The 19827-nt window shown below is 39.4% G+C and overlaps 1 protein-coding gene and 1 non-coding gene across 2 annotated transcripts in view; one reads left to right on the top strand and one right to left on the bottom strand.

Moving 5' to 3' along the window:
- The window catches only part of GINS1 (GINS complex subunit 1), a 32562-nt gene extending 12948 nt beyond the window's left edge, over positions 1-19614 (top strand). Inside the window, exons 5-7 of the mRNA XM_012745529.3 lie at positions 4736-4852; positions 16184-16258; positions 19257-19614. Of these exons, the coding sequence (XP_012600983.1) occupies positions 4736-4852; positions 16184-16258; positions 19257-19325 (261 nt within the window). The 3' untranslated portion in view covers positions 19326-19614. The remainder of the gene's footprint in view (positions 1-4735; positions 4853-16183; positions 16259-19256) is intronic.
- LOC142861463 (U6 spliceosomal RNA) lies at positions 6623-6725 on the bottom strand. Its single transcript, XR_012912691.1, has one exon. It is a non-coding gene; the product is annotated as a U6 spliceosomal RNA (small nuclear RNA).
- Positions 19615-19827: the final 213 nt, after the last annotated feature.

The following is a 19827-nucleotide window of genomic DNA, read 5'->3' on the forward strand; positions in this document are numbered from 1 at the left end:
ACATCATGGGGTGATTACAAGGAATAAACAAAATAATGCATGTTAAAGTTTTAGCATATTCTTGATCCACAGTAAGCACTTTGTATAAATATTAGCAGGGATGATGATCTCAATATTGTTGACTTACAGCAACAATAAAAGTAAAAAGCAGAGGTAATATAAGGTACCAACATGAAACAGAGATGATTGTGCTTTAACAATGTTTATAGAAACCACCATTGGAAGAATAATAAAGTGGGTATATATGTGAAAATCTTCTCAATATCTAATTTCAGAATAGTAAAATCTTTTGTGTTTTCTTTGGCTTTGTTTTTTGATTGCCTAAAGTTTCTATTTAAATATAGAATCTTAGGGTGGGCATGGTGGCTCATTCCTATAATCCCAGCACTTTTCGAGGCCAAGGTGGGAGGATCACTTGAGCCCAGGAGTTTGAGGTTGCAGTGAGCTGTGATCCTGCTGCTATACTCCATCCTGGGCAACAGAGAGAGACCCTGTCTCTAAATATATATATATATGTGTGTGTGTGTATATATATGTATATGCACACACATATAAAATCTTCACGCCACTAACACATGAAAGATAATGAAAATACATGTTTTTCTTTCCTATTAACATTTTTCCATAAATAAATATTTTGTGTCAATATGTTTTGTGGAAGAACCGTGTCTGTTCTACTTTGCCCTTCCATCCATGGAGGGGGGTAATGCCCTCATTGGCCAAGCAGCTTCTGATTTTTCTTCTACTTTGTCTTCTCTTTGGGGTCTGTGATACTCTACTACCGTGTTTCCCTGAAAATAAGACAGGGTCTTATGTTTATTTTTCCTCACGAAGACACCCAAGGGCTTATTTTCAGGGGATGTGTTATTCTCTCTGGGCTCAGTAGGAGACTACGTGCTGAAGCTTTTCCCCTATCCGCTGGTGTTTGTAGGGGTGAGAGAGGCCCACAGTGCTGAGTAAAATGGCAGCCACCGCTTTCCTTCTTCCCCCTGGGGACACACAATACCTAAAGTGGAGCGTCCTGCTCCTCACTTCCCTGTGGAGACTTTCCCCTCAAAGCCTCAGCTTGCTGCACGCACAGGATGGCCAGGACCTGATAGGGGGAGCCGACCTGGTTGGTGGGGCTACCCGTACCTTTCCAGTCACCTCTGGGATAGTAGCTGTCACAGTGGGGCAGATGAGAAGGGCTACTTGTCTTTATGCAAGGGGCGCAACGAGATGCATGGGTTGTGCAGATATGCTGCATAGCCACACCCATCACTAGGGCTTATTTTATGAGTAGGTCTTATTTTCGGGGAAACGGTATTCTCAGTGGAGATACTGTAAAAAAGACCAAGGTGGAAACATTTCTCTAAGGAAACTATTTCATCATACTTATCAATACAAAATAATGTTTTTTATCTTTTGTTCTTATAAAATATAGTGCAGTTTTTCCCTACCTAGGCATATATCCCTTTTGAGCCCTTTTGAATCTTTCTTGATACCTTAATTTAACCATTTTAATTATAAAATTGAACATATATACAGATACACAGACGCAAATACAGAAAGGTGCACAAAACACAGATGTGCGTCCTAATGGTGTGTCACCGAGGACCTCACACATACCTAACTCTGTTCAAGAAAGAGGATGCGTGGCCAGGACGGTGGCTTACGCCTGTAATCCTAGCACTCTGCAAGGCCGAGGCGGACAGATCGCTCAAGGTCAGGAGTTCAAAACCAGCCTGAGCAAGACGGAGACCCCCATCTCTAAATAGAAAGAAATTAATCGGCCAACTAGAAACATATATCTAAAAAATTAGCCGGGCATGGTGGCGCATGCTTGTAGTCCCAGGTACTCGGGAGGCTGAGGCAGGAGGATTGCTTGAGCCCAGGAGTTTGAGGTTGCTGTGAGCTAGGCTGACGCCATGGCACTCTAACCCAGTCAACAAAGTGAGACTCTGTCTCAAAAAAAGAAAAGAAAGAGGATGTGGCCCCAGAAGCCGTGTCTCTCCTCCTTGTGGCCACTAACCTCCTGACTTTTATAGAGACTAATCACTTTCTTACCATTTAAAACATTATTTTACTACCTAGGCATGCATCTCTAAACACTATAATGTTGCTCATTTTTTGAGCTTTATATAAATAGATTCGGGCAGTAATTCTTTAACAACCAACATCTTTAAACATATTTTTGAGATTCTACCCTATTGATGTGTTAGCTGTAGTTCACTTCTTTTCACTGCTGCATACTATTTTATTCTAGGTAGAGACTACAATTTATTGTTGATATTGTTTTCAGATTTTGACAGTGATGAACAATGCCATTATGAACATTGCTGTAGTATGGTAATTATGCATTTCTAATATGTACCTGGGAGTGGAATTGCCAGCAGAGGGGCCGTATATCCTAATTTATGCCTGTTGTCCCAACATAATTATTAATATTACCTCTTATTCTCAAAAGTGTCCTAGATTCCTTTTTATAATAGATTATATGCACAACATAAAATTTATATGGTTACTGGTGTCCAGGGTTTAAACCTCAATACTATTGACATTTTGGGCCGAATAAATTTTTGTTGAGAGCTGTCCTGAGCATTGTAGGATGTTTAACAGCAGCCCTGAGCTCTACCCACTAGATACCAGCCAGTAGTGCTCCCCTCCCCCAAGTCATAGCAACTGAAGTGTCACCAGATGTTGCCACATGCCCCCTTGGCATTCAGGACCTCTGGGTTTAGTCTGTAGCATATGTGTATGTTCACCTGAAGTCTGCCCAGTGGTTGTCCAGAGGACTGTGTCCTTTCTGTTCCCATCAGCAGTGTATCTGGCTCCTCTTGCTCCACATTTGCACCTGTGCAGTCAGTCTTTAAAGTCAGCCTCTGTGATACCATATAGTGGTATCTCATTTTGATTTTAATTTGCATTTTACTGATTAATGAAACTGAGCGTACTTTTTAGTTTATTGGCCATTTGGATATCCCCTTTTGTGAAATATATATTCAAGTCTCTTACTCATTTTTCCTTAGCATCCAATCATCAACTTATGGACCTTTAGGTCTTTTTCTTATTACTTTATAGCATTTATATTCCAATTATTTATGTCCTTTGTCAATTATGCATATTGCAGATATTGTCTGCATCTTTGTGGCTTTTGAGTTTGCAATTTCCTAATGGCATTTTATAATAAACAGAAGTTCTGGATTATTATTAATGTGACCAACTTATTAATTTTTGCCTCTGTGGTTAGTTTTTGTTTTTGTTTCTGGTCCAATTGGAGAAATCATTGTCTACCCCAAGGTTATTAAGATATTTTTCTCTGTAAGCTTTTAGGGGCTGTATTTTACCTTTCACAAAGAGATCTCCAGTACTAGGATTGTTTTCTGTTTATACTGTAGGAGTCACATTTCATTTTTGAGAATGGATATTCAGTTGACTTGGCACCATTTATTGAAAAGATCGTCCTTTCTCCATCACTGTTTGCCTGGTGCCACCTTTGTCATAAATTGAGCATCAGTATTTCTATGGATTTTGAATGGGATTTTGGTAGCCTATTTGTCTGTCTTTACACCAATTCCACTGTTGTAATTGCTGTAACTTTATGATATGTCTTTTTCAAAAGTATTTCAACTATTTTTGGCCCTTTGCACTTCCATGTAACTTTTAGACTCAATTTTTCAAGTTCCCTTTTTAAAAGAGTTCAGATTTTGGTTGAGATTGAATTGAATCTATAGATTCGTTGACATTATTACAATATTGAATCATCCAATCTGTGAACATGGTATATCCCTCCATATATTTAGGTCTTCTTTCAGTTTTCTCAACAGTTTTTAAAAAAAATAAGAGATTTACTGAGATACAATTCATAGCATGAAGTTTACTTTTAAAATGTATAATTCAGTGGTTTTTAGTATGTTCACAGAGTTATGCATCCATTATGACCATCTTATTCCAGAACATTTTCATCACCCCGAAAAGAAACCTTTTATAATTACTCTCAAGACCAGCCTAGGCAACATAGCGAGATGCAGTCTCTACAAAAAATTTTTTAAAAATTAGCCAGGGCATGACGGTACATGCCTGTAGTCCAAGATACTCTGGAGGCTAAGGTGGGAGGATCACTTGAGCCCAGGAGTTCGAGGTTGCAGTGAGTTATGATTGTGCCACTGCACTCCAGCCTGGGTGACAGAATATGATCCAATCTCAAAAAGGGAAGGAGGGAGGGAGAGAGACAGCATAACTCTAAAATAGTGTCTCCTTCATGTTTCCGTTTCTGTTTGAATGTTCTTAAGGTTTATGATTAAGTATGCTGAAGTGTAAGCCCTGTGAGAGCAGAGATTTTTGTTTACTTTGTTGAATGATTGATCAAGTACCCAGACCAATGCCTAGTCATGGGGTCCTCAAACTTTTTAAACAGGGCCAATTCACTGTCCCTCAGACCATTGGAGGGCCGTTGGAGAGTGCAGCACACATTCTACACATACGCACCGTGGGCCCGAGACGAGTTGGCTGCTAAGCAGGACAGGCGGCAGTGGCAAAAACACCCGGCGGTGCGGGTCACACGTGGCCCGCAGGCTGTAGTTTGAGTACCCCCGGGCCCTAGATCATAGAGGGCAATCAATAATGTTTGTAGTGTAAATGAATGAATGGTGAGAATATTCATGTTGAGATGTGTACTGTTTTTTAAAGGGTGAGTATACAGTTTGTGCAAGTTTTCTGATAACTTTATCAAATGACCAATCTCTTTATGTTGCAGATGGAGTGGTTCAATCATTATAAAAAGTCCCTTGCTACTTATATGAGGTCACTGGGAGGAGATGAAGGTTTGGACATTACACAGGATATGAAGCCTCCAAAAAGCCTATATATTGAAGTATGTATACCTTTTTAAAGTGCACTTTTTAAAATATATAAATTGTGCTTCTATATTAGGTTCTATTATAAAAGAAAAGAAACGTAAACCAACCACGGTGGCTCACGCCTGTAATCCTAGCTGTCTGGGGAGGCTGAGGCGGGTGGATTGCTCAAGGTCAGGAGTTCAAAACCAGCCTGAGCAAGAGCGAGACCCTGTCTCTACTATAAATAGAAAGAAATTAATTGGCCAACTAATATATAAAGAAAAAATTAGCCGGGCATGGTGGCACATGCCTGTAGTCCCAGCTACTCGGGAGGCTGAGGCAGCAGGATTGCTTGAGCCCAGGAGTTTGAGGTTGCTGTGAGCTAGGCTGACGCCATGGCACTCACCCTAGCCTGGGCAACAAAGTGAGACTCTGTCTCAAAAAAAAAAGAAACATAAACCAAAAAAGCTATGTATAGGGGGATAACAGAATAGGAGGCAGCTAAAATTTTCTGCATATACCTATTTTAATTTTGACTTCAGAATCATATAGATGTTTTACTTATTAAAACAAAATTAAATAAAAATGGAAAACCAATCACTAAGTTTTGAAAGCAAAATGAAACAAATGAACTTGTCTTTCAAGTTGGTGGATTAGTCAAATAGGAATTATTCTTGTTTTGTTTAGTTTTTAAATTTTTTCACTTTTAAAAATGATAAAATACACATAAATTTATTGTTTTTAAGTGTACAGTTAGTTCAGTGGTGTAAAATACTTTCATAATGTTGTGCAACCATCACCACCATCCATGTCCAGATATTTTTCTCATCTTATAAAACAATAACTCTCCAATTCCCCCTCTTTACAGCTGCTGGTATCCACCATTCTTCTTTCTGTCTCTCTGAATTTTACTACTCTAAGTGGCTCATAAGTGGAGTCATATAGTATTTGTCATTTTTTGGCTGGCTTTTTTCACTTAGCATGATGTCCTCAAGGTTCATCCATATTGTAGCATGTGTCAGAATTTCCTTTTTTTTTTATTAATACTAAGTAATATTCCTTTGTGTGGATCTACCACATTTTGCTTATCTGTTCATACGTCAGTGGACATTTGAGGTTGCTTCCATATTCTAGCTTTTGTGATTAATACTGCTGTTGACATGAGTATACATGTACCTCCTTGAGACCCTACTTTCAGTTCTTTTGGATATACACCCAGAGTGGAGTTGCTAGATCATATGGTAATACTATCTTTAAATTTTGAGCAACTGTCATCCTGTTTTCCACAGTAGCTATACCATTTTATGTTCCTGCCAACAGTGCACAGGATTCCACAGGATTCACCCATACTTAGTATTTTGTTTTTTCTTTTTCTTTTTTTAATCATAGCCATCCTAAAGGGTGTCAAATGGTATCTCATTATGGCTTTGACTTGCATTGCCCTACTGATTATTAATAGTTATGTTGAATATCTTTTTATGTGTTTATTATCTATTTATATGTCTTCTTTAGAGAAATGTCTATTCAGGCAGATATTTTGTATGTTATCTTTTTGAAACTCCTGAGACTTAATTTGTAGTCTGATGTGGCCTATCATGGAAAATGTTCTATGTGCACTTCAGAAGAATGTGTATCTGCTGTTGTTGAGTAGAGTGTCTTATATATGTCTGTTACATCTAGTTGGTTTTTTTTGTTAAGTCCTCTGCTTACTTATCTTCTGTCCATTTTCTTCTATCCATTATTGAGAGCGGGATATTAAAGTATTCAATTATTATTGTCTGTTTCTCCCTTCAATTTTGTCAGTTTTTGCTTCACATATTTTCATGAATTTGCATGTTGTCCTTGCACAGCGGCCATGCCAATCTTCTCTGTATCGTCCCCATTTTAGCATATGTGATGCTGAAGCAGGCGCTGCATAAATGTTTATAATTGTTATATTTCCTTGCTGTATTGAACCTTTATTAATATATAATGTCCTTTGTGTCTCGTAAACTTTTTTGATTAGAGTCTATTTTGTCTAATTTTAGTGTTAGGGTAGGAACTTGTACCACAAGCTGAGAAAGAATTCCCAACTCAAAGAGTAGGGTAGTTTTGAAGCAAAAAGTTTATTTTACTTTCCAAGAGAGGAAAGGATATGGCAAGAAAGAAGGAAAGGGAAAAGGAACGGGAGCGGGAGAAAGGAGGAATGCCAGCACCAAGGACAAGTGGCTTGAGGTTTTATTGTTGCAGAATTATAAAAGGAGGTATTTTTTGTTTTGTTTTTTTCTTTTCCCTTCTCTGCTACACTGGCTTTATCAGACTACTCAGAATATGTCTGGCTGATGTGGAGGAGTCTGTCCAGTACTCTTTCAGTTCTGTAAAACAAGCTCTTAAAAAAAACAAGTTAAGCCAAAGGTGGTTAAGCAAACAAAGGGCCATTATGTGCAATGATTCCCACCCCCCCCCCTTTTTTTTAACACTAGATGGCTTACTAACAATGCCGTCCTTTCAATTAGTATAGCCACTCCTGTGCTCTTTTGGCCATTATTTGCATGGAATATATTCTTTCCTTCTTTTGTTAACAAACCCACAAAGGGGGGTTTCCCCCAGCTCAGTGGCTTGCCACACAGAAAGCCAGTTACTGAGACAACAAGGATTGTCAAGAAAGAAAGGAAATTTATTGCAGAGGCTGTCAACTGGGAGGTGGAAGGACTGCCTCAAATCTGCCTCCCCAACCGATGAAGTCAGGGGTTCTTCTAGAGGTAAAATGAACAATGCATGAAGTGAGTGAGCATCATTACATGTTTGGGGCAGAGGGCAGGGTATAAGAGCACAGTGAGAAATCATACTGGCACACACATTACATGATCAAAGAATGGCGGATAAGCCCCTCCCGGGGCAGAGATTTTAGTGATATAATGAGCTAGGGCTAATATTGGTCATCCTTTTGTGCACAGGTGGGATTTGGGGAGTAGGTTGCCTCAGTGTGTCCTTGTGTAAGATCTGTGGTGGAGTGCCACTTACCTTGTCTTCTCTGAACAAACAGGTGGTATAAGGCCTCATCTTGTGGCTGCAAGGAGGTTCCACTGTTTCTAAAAAACAACTCAAAAGGAAATGGATCAATGAAACAGAAAGTTATAAAGTTCTGGTCAGTAAGTCTTACTGGCCTAGGAACTTGAAACATAAGAGAACAACCAAAAGGCGTTTTTGTTTATGGAGTTACACTTTCTCAAATCTTTTTTTTGTTTGTTTGTTTTTTGAGACAGAGTAGACAGAGTCTTGCTTTCTTGCCCAGGCTAGAATGAGTGCCGTGGCGTCAGCCTAGCTCACAGCAACCTCAAACTCCTGGGCTCAAGCAATCCTGCTGCCTTAGCCTCCCGAGTAGCTGGGACTACAGGCATGCGCCACCATGCCCGGCTAATTTTTTCTATATATATTAGTTGGCCAATTAATTTCTTTGTATTTATAGTAGAGGTGGGGTCTCACTCTTGCTCAGGCTGGTTTCAAACTCCTGACCTCGAGCAATCCGCCCGCCTCGGCCTCGCAGAGTGCTAGGATTACAGGCATGAGCCACCGCGCCCAGCCTGTTATTTTTTTTCCATATGCCTTGTAACTTTTTGTTTCCTGCATTACTGTCTTCTTTTGTATTCAATTTATTTGTTTGAAACATGTAAATTCCTTTCTCATTTCCTTTTGTACATGCAATCATCCCTCAGTATCTGTGGGAAATTGGTTTCAGGACCCCCTGCAGTACTAAAATCCATGTATGCTCAAATAAAATAATGTGGTATACTATTTGCATATAACCTACACATATCTTCCCCTATATTTTAAATCATCTGTAGATTACTTATAATGCCTAATACAAAGTAAATACTATGTAAATAGTTGTTAATCTGTATTGTTTAGGGAATAATCAGTGGTTGGTTGAACTTATGGATGTGGAACCCATGGATATAGAGGGCCAACTGTGTTCTACAGCTATTTTCTTTGGGGTTACAATGGGGAATATGTTTAACATCCCAAAGTTATAACACTAACTTGAATTTATAGCAGCCTAACTTGAGTAACATACAAAAACTCTGATTCTTTCAAGTTCCATCCCTTCTTCTTTCAATTTTTTTTTTTTTTTTTTTGAGACAGAGTCTCGCTTTATTGCCCAGGCTAGAGTGAGTGCCGTGGCATCAGCCTAGCTCACAGTAACCTCAAACTCCTGGGCTCGGGCAATCCTCCTGCCTCAGCCTCCCGAGTAGCTGGGACTACAGGCATGTGCCACCATGCCCGGCTAATTTTTTCTATATATATTAGTTGGCCAATTAATTTCTTTCTATTTTTATATAGTGCCCGGCTAATTTTTTCTATATATATTAGTTGGCCAATTAATTTCTTTCTATTTTTATATAGTAGAGACGGGGTCTCACTCTTGCTCAGGCTGGTTTCGAACTCCTGACCTCGAGCAATCCACCCGCCTCGGCCTCCCAGAGTGCTAGGATTACAGGCATGAGCCACTGCGCCTGGCCATTCTTTCAGTTATTGATGTCATACAGTTACATCTTCATACATCATGTGCCCCAAAACATAAACTAATACATCTCCTAAATGCATTAATCTCTTAAATTATATAGAAAACAATATATGGAGTTACAGAGTTACAATAATATTTGCTTTTAGACCAATTTATTTTTTTAATGTATTCATCTTTTAAATCATGTTAAAAACAAAAAGTAGAGTTACAAAATGTTATTACAATAATACCAGGTTTTGTAATTGCCCACTGTGTTAGTCCATTTAAGCTGCTACATCAAAAGATCTTAGACTAGGTAATTTCTAAAGAATAGAAATTTATTTCTCACAGTTCTGGAGGCTGGGAAGTACAAGATCAAGGTGCTATAAGGGCAGAGCCCTTATGACCTAAATACCTCCCAAAAATCCCCATGTTCCAGCACTATTGCATTGGGATTTAAGTTTCCAACACATGAGTTTTGGGGGACCTCTCTCTTCACATGGCTTTGAGTTACTGTTTTATGTCCTTTCATTTCACCATGCAGGACTCCCTTGAGTATTTCTTATAGGGCAGGTCTAGTGGTAATGAGCTCCCTCAGCTTTTGTTTCTCTGGGAATGTCTTAATTTTCCTCTTGCTTTTGAAGGATAGTTTTACCACAAATAAGATTTTTGGTTGACAATGTTGTTTAGTGCTTTAGTACTTGGAATGTATTGGCCTGCTTCCTTCTGGACTCCAGTGTTTCTAATAAGAAATCTGGTGAAAATCTTACTGAGGCTCCGTTGTTATGTGATGACTTGCTTCTCTTTTGCTTCTTTCAGGATTCTCTCTTTGTATTTTGAAAATGTGATTATAATGTATCTTAGTGTGGGTCTCTGATTTCATCGTACTCGAAGTTTGTTGCATTTCTTAGATGTTTATATTTATGTGTTTTATCAAATTTAGAAAGTTTTCATTCATTATTTTTCCTGCCCCTTTGTCTCACCTCCTCCTGGGACTCCCATGATATATATATTGGTTTGCTAGATGGTGTCACATAGGTCTCTTAGGCTCTGACCTTTTCTTCAATTTTTTTTCTGTTTCTCAGACTCAGTCATTTCCATTGTTCTGTCTTCAACTTCACTTATTCCTTTACTTGCTGAAATCTGCCTTTGAATCCCTGTAGTGAATTTTTCATTTTAGTTATTAGTTTTCAGGACCGGAATACCTTTTTGTCTAGGTTTTCTCTTCATTGACATTTCCGGTTAAAGTGGGGACTCACTAGGAGCTCGTGGTGTGGGTAGCGAAAGATTTCTCGTACAAAGATTAAGACAGAAAGAAGTACAAAGTTTATTTTACCTTTTCCTAATGAGAAAGAGCTCAACACAAGGAAGAAAGAAAGTAGTGTTGAAGCAGAAGAATAGAGGGTTGGGAGTTTTCAATCAGGGAGTAAAGAGAAAGGAAAAAAAGTGGTTGTTGTCAACTGATAGCAAAAATGGCTGTGAAGTTGCTGTGTCAGCTTTTTATTTTTTTCTTCTCTATGATGCTGGCTTGTCAGGGTCCCTGAAATGTGGTCTAGCAAGAGCTGGAGCGGGAAGCTCACACCCCTGCTGTCCGCTTAGGCCTCTTCAAGGCTGTGAAAATGAACTCTTAGAAATAACAAGTTAGGCTTAAAGATAACAAATTGAGTCCCGGGTGTTTAATCAAACAAAACAAAGGGCAGTTGTACTGTGAGTTTTCTCTTCAAAGGGGCAATTATGTGCTGTGAATTTATTTTTCTTTCTGTTTGATAGTTTATCTTTCTCTGTTAGCTAGTTCATTAGCAAGGCCATCCTTTCATTTCCATTTTGTTCATACATTGTTTTCTTAACTTTGTCCACATCTTCCTTTAATTCTTTGAGCATCTTTACAGCTGTTGTTTTAAAGTCTTTGTGTAGTAGGTCTTCCATCAAGTCTTTTTCAGGGACAGTTTCTGTTTATTTTTTTTTCCTTTGAATGGACAATACTTTTCTGTTTCTTTATATGCTTTGTAATTTTATTTTTGTTGAAAACCAGACATTTAAATCTAATAATGTTGTAACCCTGTAAGTCAGATTCTCTGCCTTCCCCAGGGTTTGCTGTTTTTGTTTTTTTTTTTGAGACAGAGTCTCGGTTTGTTGTCCAGGCTAGAGTGAGTGCCGTGGCGTCAGCCTAGCTCACAGCAACCTCAAACTCCTAGGCTCGAGCGATCCTGCTGCCTCAGCCTCCCGAGTAGCTGGGACTACAGGCATGCGCCACCATGCCCGGCTATTTTTTTATATATATATATCAGTTGGCCAATTAATTTCTTTCTATTTATAGTAGAGACGGGGTCTCGCTCTTGCTCAGGCTGGTTTTGAACTCCTGACCTTGAGCAATCCGCCCGCCTCAGCCTCCCAAGAGCTAGGATTACAGGCGTGAGCCACCGCGCCCGGCAGGTTTGCTGTTTTTATTGTTTTTGTTTATTTGATTGTTGTAGGCTGTCTCTGAGCCAAAGATCAGCCTGAGGTATAATCTTAAGGTCTTCTCAAGTCTTTTCTGAGCCTATGCCTTTCCCTGGGCATGTGTAGTCACATTGGAATTTTCCCTGTATATACAGTTGCTTTAGAATGTCCTGGTCTTTAATGTCTGACACCCAAAAGGAGGAAAAGAGAAAAATGAAAGGGTGAGAAAAAGGGTTCTGGCCCTTTCAATCCCCTGGAATTCACTTCAGCAAGAAGAGGAGGGGCTTGCAGCATTTGGGAAGGTGCAGCTGGCAGTCAGCACCAGGTGCTGTGCTCTGCTTCCACAACCTGTGTATGAACTCATTCAGGAACACGTGAATTGTTGCCTGCCACAGGGCTGAGAGCAGGGGAGGGGTAGCTACTACCATGTGAAGAGCAAAATTGACAAAAATTGACACAACTTACTGTCCAAGCTCCAACCTCAAGCCTTTAATAGGCTCCAGAGTTTCAAGATAGTCACCTCAGTCAGAGTCTGCCAGTGCAGTTATTGAGGTGGGGAGACCAATTCCTGATGCTTCCTGTTCTACCGTCTTCCCAGAATCCAGGAATTATTTAAATTGCTTTAAACACATGAGTTGATTGTATATTCCCAGTGCATATATTCTAAGGACAAAAAAATTGTAAAGATGTCTTAACATGTTATTATTAATCACTGTATTAATAATAATATTACTGTTATTTTGAAACAGTTTACATATTGAAGAATTAGAGCAAAAATGTCATGTCACTAGGAACCAAAATTTTTCAAGATGATAGAAAAGAAATTTGAATACTAAGTGGGAAAGTTAAGGGAAAATTTCATCTTCCTAAACTTGAGTTTGAAATGTCAGCATGGACTTATGAATCATCTCCTTTTAAAAAAGGGAGGGGGGTTTATTAGCTCTGCCCACTGAAAAGGCCTAGAAACAACAACCAACCCAGAGTTAGCCATGAATGTCCATAATTCTAGAGTCTAAATGCCATTTTCCACTAAAGGAAACCAGGACTCCTTAAAAAAAAAAGAAAATGGCTGACTGCAGGTCTTGAATAAAAAATGTACAAGCTGAGCGTGTAATACCTTGTCTTCCCAGAAAGGAAGGAAAGCACCAAGGACTCTGTGGGGAGTGCTGGAAAGACTTGGGAGCCGGTTTAAAGGAGCTGTCACTGGCCAGAGAGTGGGCAGTTTGAGCATCAAAACAAGGAATAACTGTAGTGAATTGGATTATATCAGTTATGTTAGAAGCATGAATGCATAATGACATCAAACAATAAAAATTTAAAAAATAAAACTTTTGGAGTCTCCTTGGAGAAAAGGGATCCAGCTCATTTTTGAAGATGGTATATAGGTTGGTACAAAAGTAATTGTGATTTCGGACGGACTGTGAATTTTAAATCATTATAACTAGGCTCACACACATCTTTATTAATCAAAATAGGAACCATTATAATCAACACATCTTTGCCAATGAGAAATAAGTTTGTTTATTCCTTTAAGCATAAAAATCTGTGCTCTGGGATTCAACAAACTCTTGGAAGGCATTTTCTGCATCCTGCTGGTTGTAGAAGCATTTTCCCTGCAAAAAGTTGTCAAGATGCTTGAGGAAGTGGTAGGCAGTTGGCGAGAGGTCAGGTGAATGTGGCAGATGAGACAAAACTTTGTAGCCTAATTCGTTCACTTTTGAAGCACTGGTTGTGCAACGTGCAGTTGGGCCTTGTTGTGTAGAAGAATTAGGGCCCCTTCTGGTAACCAGTGCCAGGGGCAGGTGTTGCAGTTTTAGGCACTTCTCATCAATTTGTTGGGCATACTTCTCACAGGTAATGGTTTCACCAGGACTCAGAAAACTAGTGGATCAGACCAGCAGCAGACCACTAAACAGTGACCATGACCTTTTTGTGGTGCAAGGTTGGCTTTGGAAAGTGCTTTGGAGCTTCTTTTCAGTCCAACCACTGGGCTGGTCTTCGCTGGTTGTAGTATAAAATCTGCTTTTCATCACATGTCACAATCAGATGGAGAAATGGCTTGTTGTCTTGTACAAGAAGAGAAGATGGTACTTCAAAACGACAGTTTTTTAATTTTTGGTCAGCTCATGAGGCACCCACTTAACGAGCTTTTCCACCTTTCCAATTTGCTTCAAATGCCGAACAACTATAGAATGGTCAACCTTGAGTTCTTCAGCAACTTCTCTTGTAGTTGTAAGAGGATCAGCTTCAGTGATTGCTCTCAATTGGTCATTGTCAACTCCCGATGACCGGCCACTGCATCCTAATCTTCAAGGCTCACGTCTCCTTTGCAAAAGTTCTTGAACTACCACTGCACTGTACATTCATTAGCAGTTCCTGGGCCAAATGTGTTGTTGATGTTGCAAGTCGTCTCCCAGCTTTATGACCCATTTGTAACTCAAATAAGAAAATCGCTCGAATTTGCTTTTTGTCTAATATCATTTCCATAGTCTAAAATAAATGTAAAATAAACAGCAAGTAGTAAGTCATTAGCAAAAAAAATAAAGTAAGAAATGGGCATTAAAATGTATAACATAACCATATTTATTTAAGAATATATTCTAATATCAAACAGCAAATTCCAACAATGCTAAAACCACAATTACTTTTGCACTAAACTAATAGAGAATGGAATTGAGCACCCATCTGCCTTTACTGTACAAACCCTGTCTCAGTGTAGCCCAGTAGTTTACCATGGGAATTTCTTTTTTATAGAAGAATCACCCTAACAGATGCATCAGGATTAAAAGAACTAGATTAAAGCCATTTTGTAACCTTTAGCTACTAAAACCTTTTAGTGAATAGTTTATGGAAAGCTTTATAATGCATGGATATGCACACGTATGGATGGCACCCAGACCCACTGATCAGTCAACACCCAAAGAGAGACAGCCACTTTGTGCTTTGTGTGGCCTTGTAACAGGAAGTACATGACACCACTGGCCAAAAAAAAATCACACCTTAGCTGATAAAGCCTCTTGACCTCATTTCTAGTTTTTTGGAATTCAGGGACAGAGAGAGGGACATGTGAAATGACCTCCCAAAAATCCACAACAAAATTTTGGTTGTGGGAAATTATACCAAACTACCCACCCAGTGTCTTCAACAAATAAATTGCCACATGGAAGGAAAAACATAAAAAAGAGGAAGGGAAACTTATAGATTAAAAGAGACTTACGAGATATGTCAAAAACGTGTAATGTATAGCTCTGTCGGATTCTGATTTCAACTTGGAAACTTGTGTACTAACTAGATATTTCATGGTATTAAAAATTATTAAGATTATTACAATTATATTGTTATTAATGATGAAATGATATCTATGGTTTGCTTCAAAATAGTCCAGAAGTAGATGAAGGGAGCAAGTTTGACCACACATTGATATTTATTGAAGCCAGTTGAAAGGACCATGGAATGTCATCATAGTAGTCTTTTTACTATTGAATATTTTCAAGATGTTCCAAAGTAATGGTTTATTTACAGATCCAAATAGGTGTGTGTGGTGAGAGGCTTCTAGAGTAGTATTTTTCATATTAAGTTAAAATGCTTTGGGAATTATGGTGAAATTTGGAGGAGTCACAGGATGTGACGATGCTATCTGGAAGAGCAGACGACAGGGTTGCTGCTGGAGCCGGCTCTGCTGAAGGCAGCAGCAGGTCAGTACTCTTACTCTGGAGAATAAACTCCAGTCTGAGTTCTCACAGGAGAGGAAAAATGTCCGCCCTATTTCCTGTGGCAGCACTTAGTGCTGTAGCCAGGTCTGCAGCATGCACCTGGAGACACCTTTGAATGTCCTTGTCTGCAGTTGCAGAGGTGGCTATCAGAAGGCTGCCTCACCCTCCCACCTTGGGACTAAGAGTCTCTCCTAAATCCTGTCCTGTAAGGCTGCATCTGCTCTTTCACGGTGTACTTCTAAGTATTCCTAGAAAAGAATGTGAATATTAAAGGTGATTGGAAGAATCTCTTCCAACAAGTTTACAGACCTGCCTGTGCCCTCTTCTCAGTTACTGATATTTTGTGGCAGGGGTTGATAAGAAGCAGGCTGAAACAGATCTAAAATGTACATTGTAGACAGATGTTTCACCTGCTTAATTTTTCAGGATTTGCAGAGGGGAAAGGATCCATCGATGTTGTCTCTCTTGCCCAGCTCCCTGGGCTTCCTTGCTGTCAACAATGACACACGTACATGTTGAGAGATTTTGCCACTCTTCTCCCTCCCTGTCACAACAGGAAAAGTGGAACCATGAGAGTACCACATGGTAGTCTTGAGTCTAGGCACACAGAGAGGAAACAAACAGAAAGTCTAGTACTTTTTACTGTGTGGGTATTTATATAATGCCTGTTTACTTTTTGGTCACTACATATTAAAACATAATTTAGATAAAGCATCAGTTTTTCCTTTCAGGTCCGGTGTCTAAAAGACTATGGAGAATTTGAAGTTGATGATGGCACTTCCATCCTATTGAAAAAAAACAGCCAGGTATTTCTTGTCTTCAGATACTTTACTTTAAATCTTGTAAGAGTACTAAGGGTAGAAATATTGGGAGCCGGGCGTGGTGGCTCACGCCTGTGATCTCAGCACTCTGGGAATCTGAGGTGGGAGGATGGCTTGGGCTCAGGAGGATAACATCAGCCTTAGCAAGAGCAAGACCCTGACCCTGTATCTACAAAAGATAGAAAAAATTAGCTGGGCATAGTAGCACACACCTATAGTCCCAGCTACTCAGGAGGCTGAGACAAGAGGATCGCGTAGGCTCAAGAGTTTAAGGTTGCAATGGGCTACGATGATGCTAGGGCAACAAAATGAGACTCTTGAAAAAAAAAAAAAAAACTAAGCATTTTCTAGGGCAGTTATCACAATGGGCCTTATTCTGGTTAAGTGGTAGGTAACTATCCAGAGGCTGCTAAACTGGGATTTAGTTCCTTTATCAGCTTACATTTATAAAAAAGGTGCTAGCTAATCACTCATTTTAGCTCATACTTCACTTTATAAATCCTAGTTCTTTAGGAAACAATGATATAGATCAAGAATTTCTAAGTAGTTATTATATAAACATAGCAGAATCTAACGGAAAGATTAAAATTGTAAAGTTGTGGTTTAAGCTAAATTTTTCCTCACAAACAATCTCAATATATTTATTGTTTCCTTAGAAATCTTCAAATCCACATAGCTAAATTTATTTTTCTCCTATCTCAATTTTTTGAAGTTTCTGACAAATGACCTCATAAAAGCCACTTTCTTTCCTTGCCTGCTCTCTTGGTATAGCCAGCTACTATCTAATGACCCTAAGTCACTGGTGCTCACTTTGTTGATCTTGGGGAGCAAAAGAATGCCTCCGGTCATATGGTCCTTGGGCTTATTTCCCTAACACAGGGTGAGTTGTTCTTTTATTTTACTAGTACCCTTGGAGCTTTAAATAGTTTTCTAAAATAAAGATTGAATATTTTAAAAACAGATTTTGAGGCTACCCTGAAGTCTTTGGTTATTAAGGCAACAATTTCACTCCCAAGTGTTCTCTTAGAAGTAGGACGCTAATGAATTGAAAGATGACAAATGAATACTCTCATAAGAATTTGTGTTTCTGGAAGACCCAGAAGGAAGCTCTCGTTCACAAGAACTAAGTCATCTTCCTAAAGCAAGATATGCAAAATGTCCCTTCATCCCAAACACTGCTCTGTGGTTGAATTTCTTTCTCAAGCTTCATGACTGATCTGCCCACCAGTGTGCATGGTTGCTTCTGTGCTGGGCCATTTCATTTTCTGTGTGGACCATGTAAAAACCTTCCTCTTGGTGATGCTTTTGTCTCTGAGCTGTGACTCTATCCTCAATTATAAAGCTGGAGACGTTAAAAAAAAAAAAAAAGCCCTTATAATCAACCATAGTTGATAAGAAAGGACTTCTAATGTCCAGCCACATCTATATCAATTTGCTATAGAATCTGTGGTGTCTATCATTCAAATAATGTAAAAGCATTAGATTAGTAGGGAAATGTTTTCTTAATGTATATTCTTTTATACTTGTCAATGTGGCAAGTATTGTTTCTTTCTGTCTAGAAATCAGAATTCCCCCTCCTTTGAATAACAGCATTCCAATAACTATTAAATGAACAACTAAGTTTTTTTTTTGTTTGTTTGTTTTTACATTTTTAAGGCTTGTTAAAGATTCAGTTAAGTTAGACAACAGTCCTTGGCCTGTGTGTCTTCATGACTAGTTTAGAAGTATTTGGTCACCAGCCTCCCATTAGGCCTTTGGGTTTGTGCAGCAGGACCTTTGGTGCACAATGCCACCAATGGTATATTTTGCTTCCTTGAAATCTTTTAAGATTTCTTTGACTATCCATGAGCTTGGAAAGTCTTCCTGCCTTGCTTCCTGTACTGACGGAAAACATGGGGCGCTAGGACGTGGCTGCTTCCCGCCTCCCTGTCACTCTGCATGGGCCAGCACTGCGCCGTTCAGTTGGAGGGCGTGCCGCCCGGCCCCGCCTGCTGTCCTGGCCTGTGCTCCAGCTGCACTGGCTCCATGATCCTGATTGGGCACTTTTTGAATCCCACTGTTGCTCATTGGATGGTAAAGCTTGTTGCTCATTAGACGCTTTTTGGAGTCCTACCAAGGGTATAAAAGCAGGAGGAGAACAAAGAAAGGGGTGATCAGAAGTTGAGAAGAGAGAAGTCAGAAGTTGGCTGAGCCTGCCAGAGGAATAAAGACGGTTCTCTGACTCTTTGTGGGCCGCTCCGTTCTTTCCCCTGTCAAGCGCTGTCACAAGAGCTGCAACACTAGCTGTACATGTTTCCATAACAGTACCACCTTCCACCCTTATACTCTGGGGTGCAGTAAATGTTCACTTCTGTGCTAAGGAGGAAAGGAGATTTCTTTCCACCTACCTTTGGTTCCCTGAGTGCAAGAGTGGTGTCCTCTCTGGAGGACACGGGACAATTAGCTGGGTAGCAGCATCTTCACACACAGCATGTGAACAGCAACCCACATTGTAGGTTTCAAACACTTTCAGTCCTTGAAAAATACAGGAGAAAAGTTGTCAGTGTTATTATTAGAAGAATAAATGTTCAGACTCTCAAATCCTAGAGCAGTTTCATAGAGATGTTCCTTTCCTTGGTCTTCCTGATTGGCTGCTGGACCAGTTATAACCCAGTGCCCAAGATCTCACCTATCTAAGTTTTTCTGTGTGTAACTTAAAACTGCAAACAGTAAGGAAAATATCTACTAGAATTCAGAATTTTTTAGTTGAACTTAAGTAAACTATGAATTCATTTATAAAAATCAGAATTCAGTACAGGTCTAAGTGACATCCATTTATCAGTGGATTAAAATTGTAAATACGCTCGTATAGTTGAGTTTAACTTTTTAACTATTGGAGTTTGAAAACTATCTAATCAGTGTTGCTTTTTAATGATGCCAAAAGTAATTTCACATTCTTTCCCAAGCGTTTCTCTGACTTTTCCCTCACCCCCGTTCCCCTCAGCACTTTTTACCTCGGTGGAAGTGTGAGCAGCTGATCAGACAAGGGGTCCTGGAGCACGTCCTGTCGTGACCTCACGTGATTCTGCGCCAGAGCACTGCCACGCTTCACTGGCGAACTCGGAATCTTCTACACGCACTCTGCACCCTCCCTCTGCCTCCCTCTTTGATTTAAAAAGTTACAGACATCCTTTAAGATAACCAAGGAATATTTGGCTAAGCAGAATGATTTGCTAACTATTACGAACTTTTGTTTTTTTATGTTGTACACTGTTGTGTTCTTTCTACTCCGTTTTGTAATAAGCTGTATCATAACATTCCTACAGTTATTACAATGTATTTTTTAAATGAAAATAAACATTACTATATTTTAATCTCTTTTAAATAATGAGAGTATGCATCTTGTGTTGTTTTCTGGTTGTGTGTTGTGCAACCCAGGAGCTGAATTTCTGGAATACATGTTTCCATATTACATGGGCTGGTGATACATGGAAAGATGATGATCTGTAGAAATTTTCAGTATATTTAATCTTTAATGACTTACTAATTTATCATCTGGCTATTTAGGAAGGAAG

This window comes from Microcebus murinus, chromosome 16 (genome assembly GCF_040939455.1).
Source record: "Microcebus murinus isolate Inina chromosome 16, M.murinus_Inina_mat1.0, whole genome shotgun sequence".
NCBI lineage: Eukaryota > Metazoa > Chordata > Mammalia > Primates > Cheirogaleidae > Microcebus > Microcebus murinus.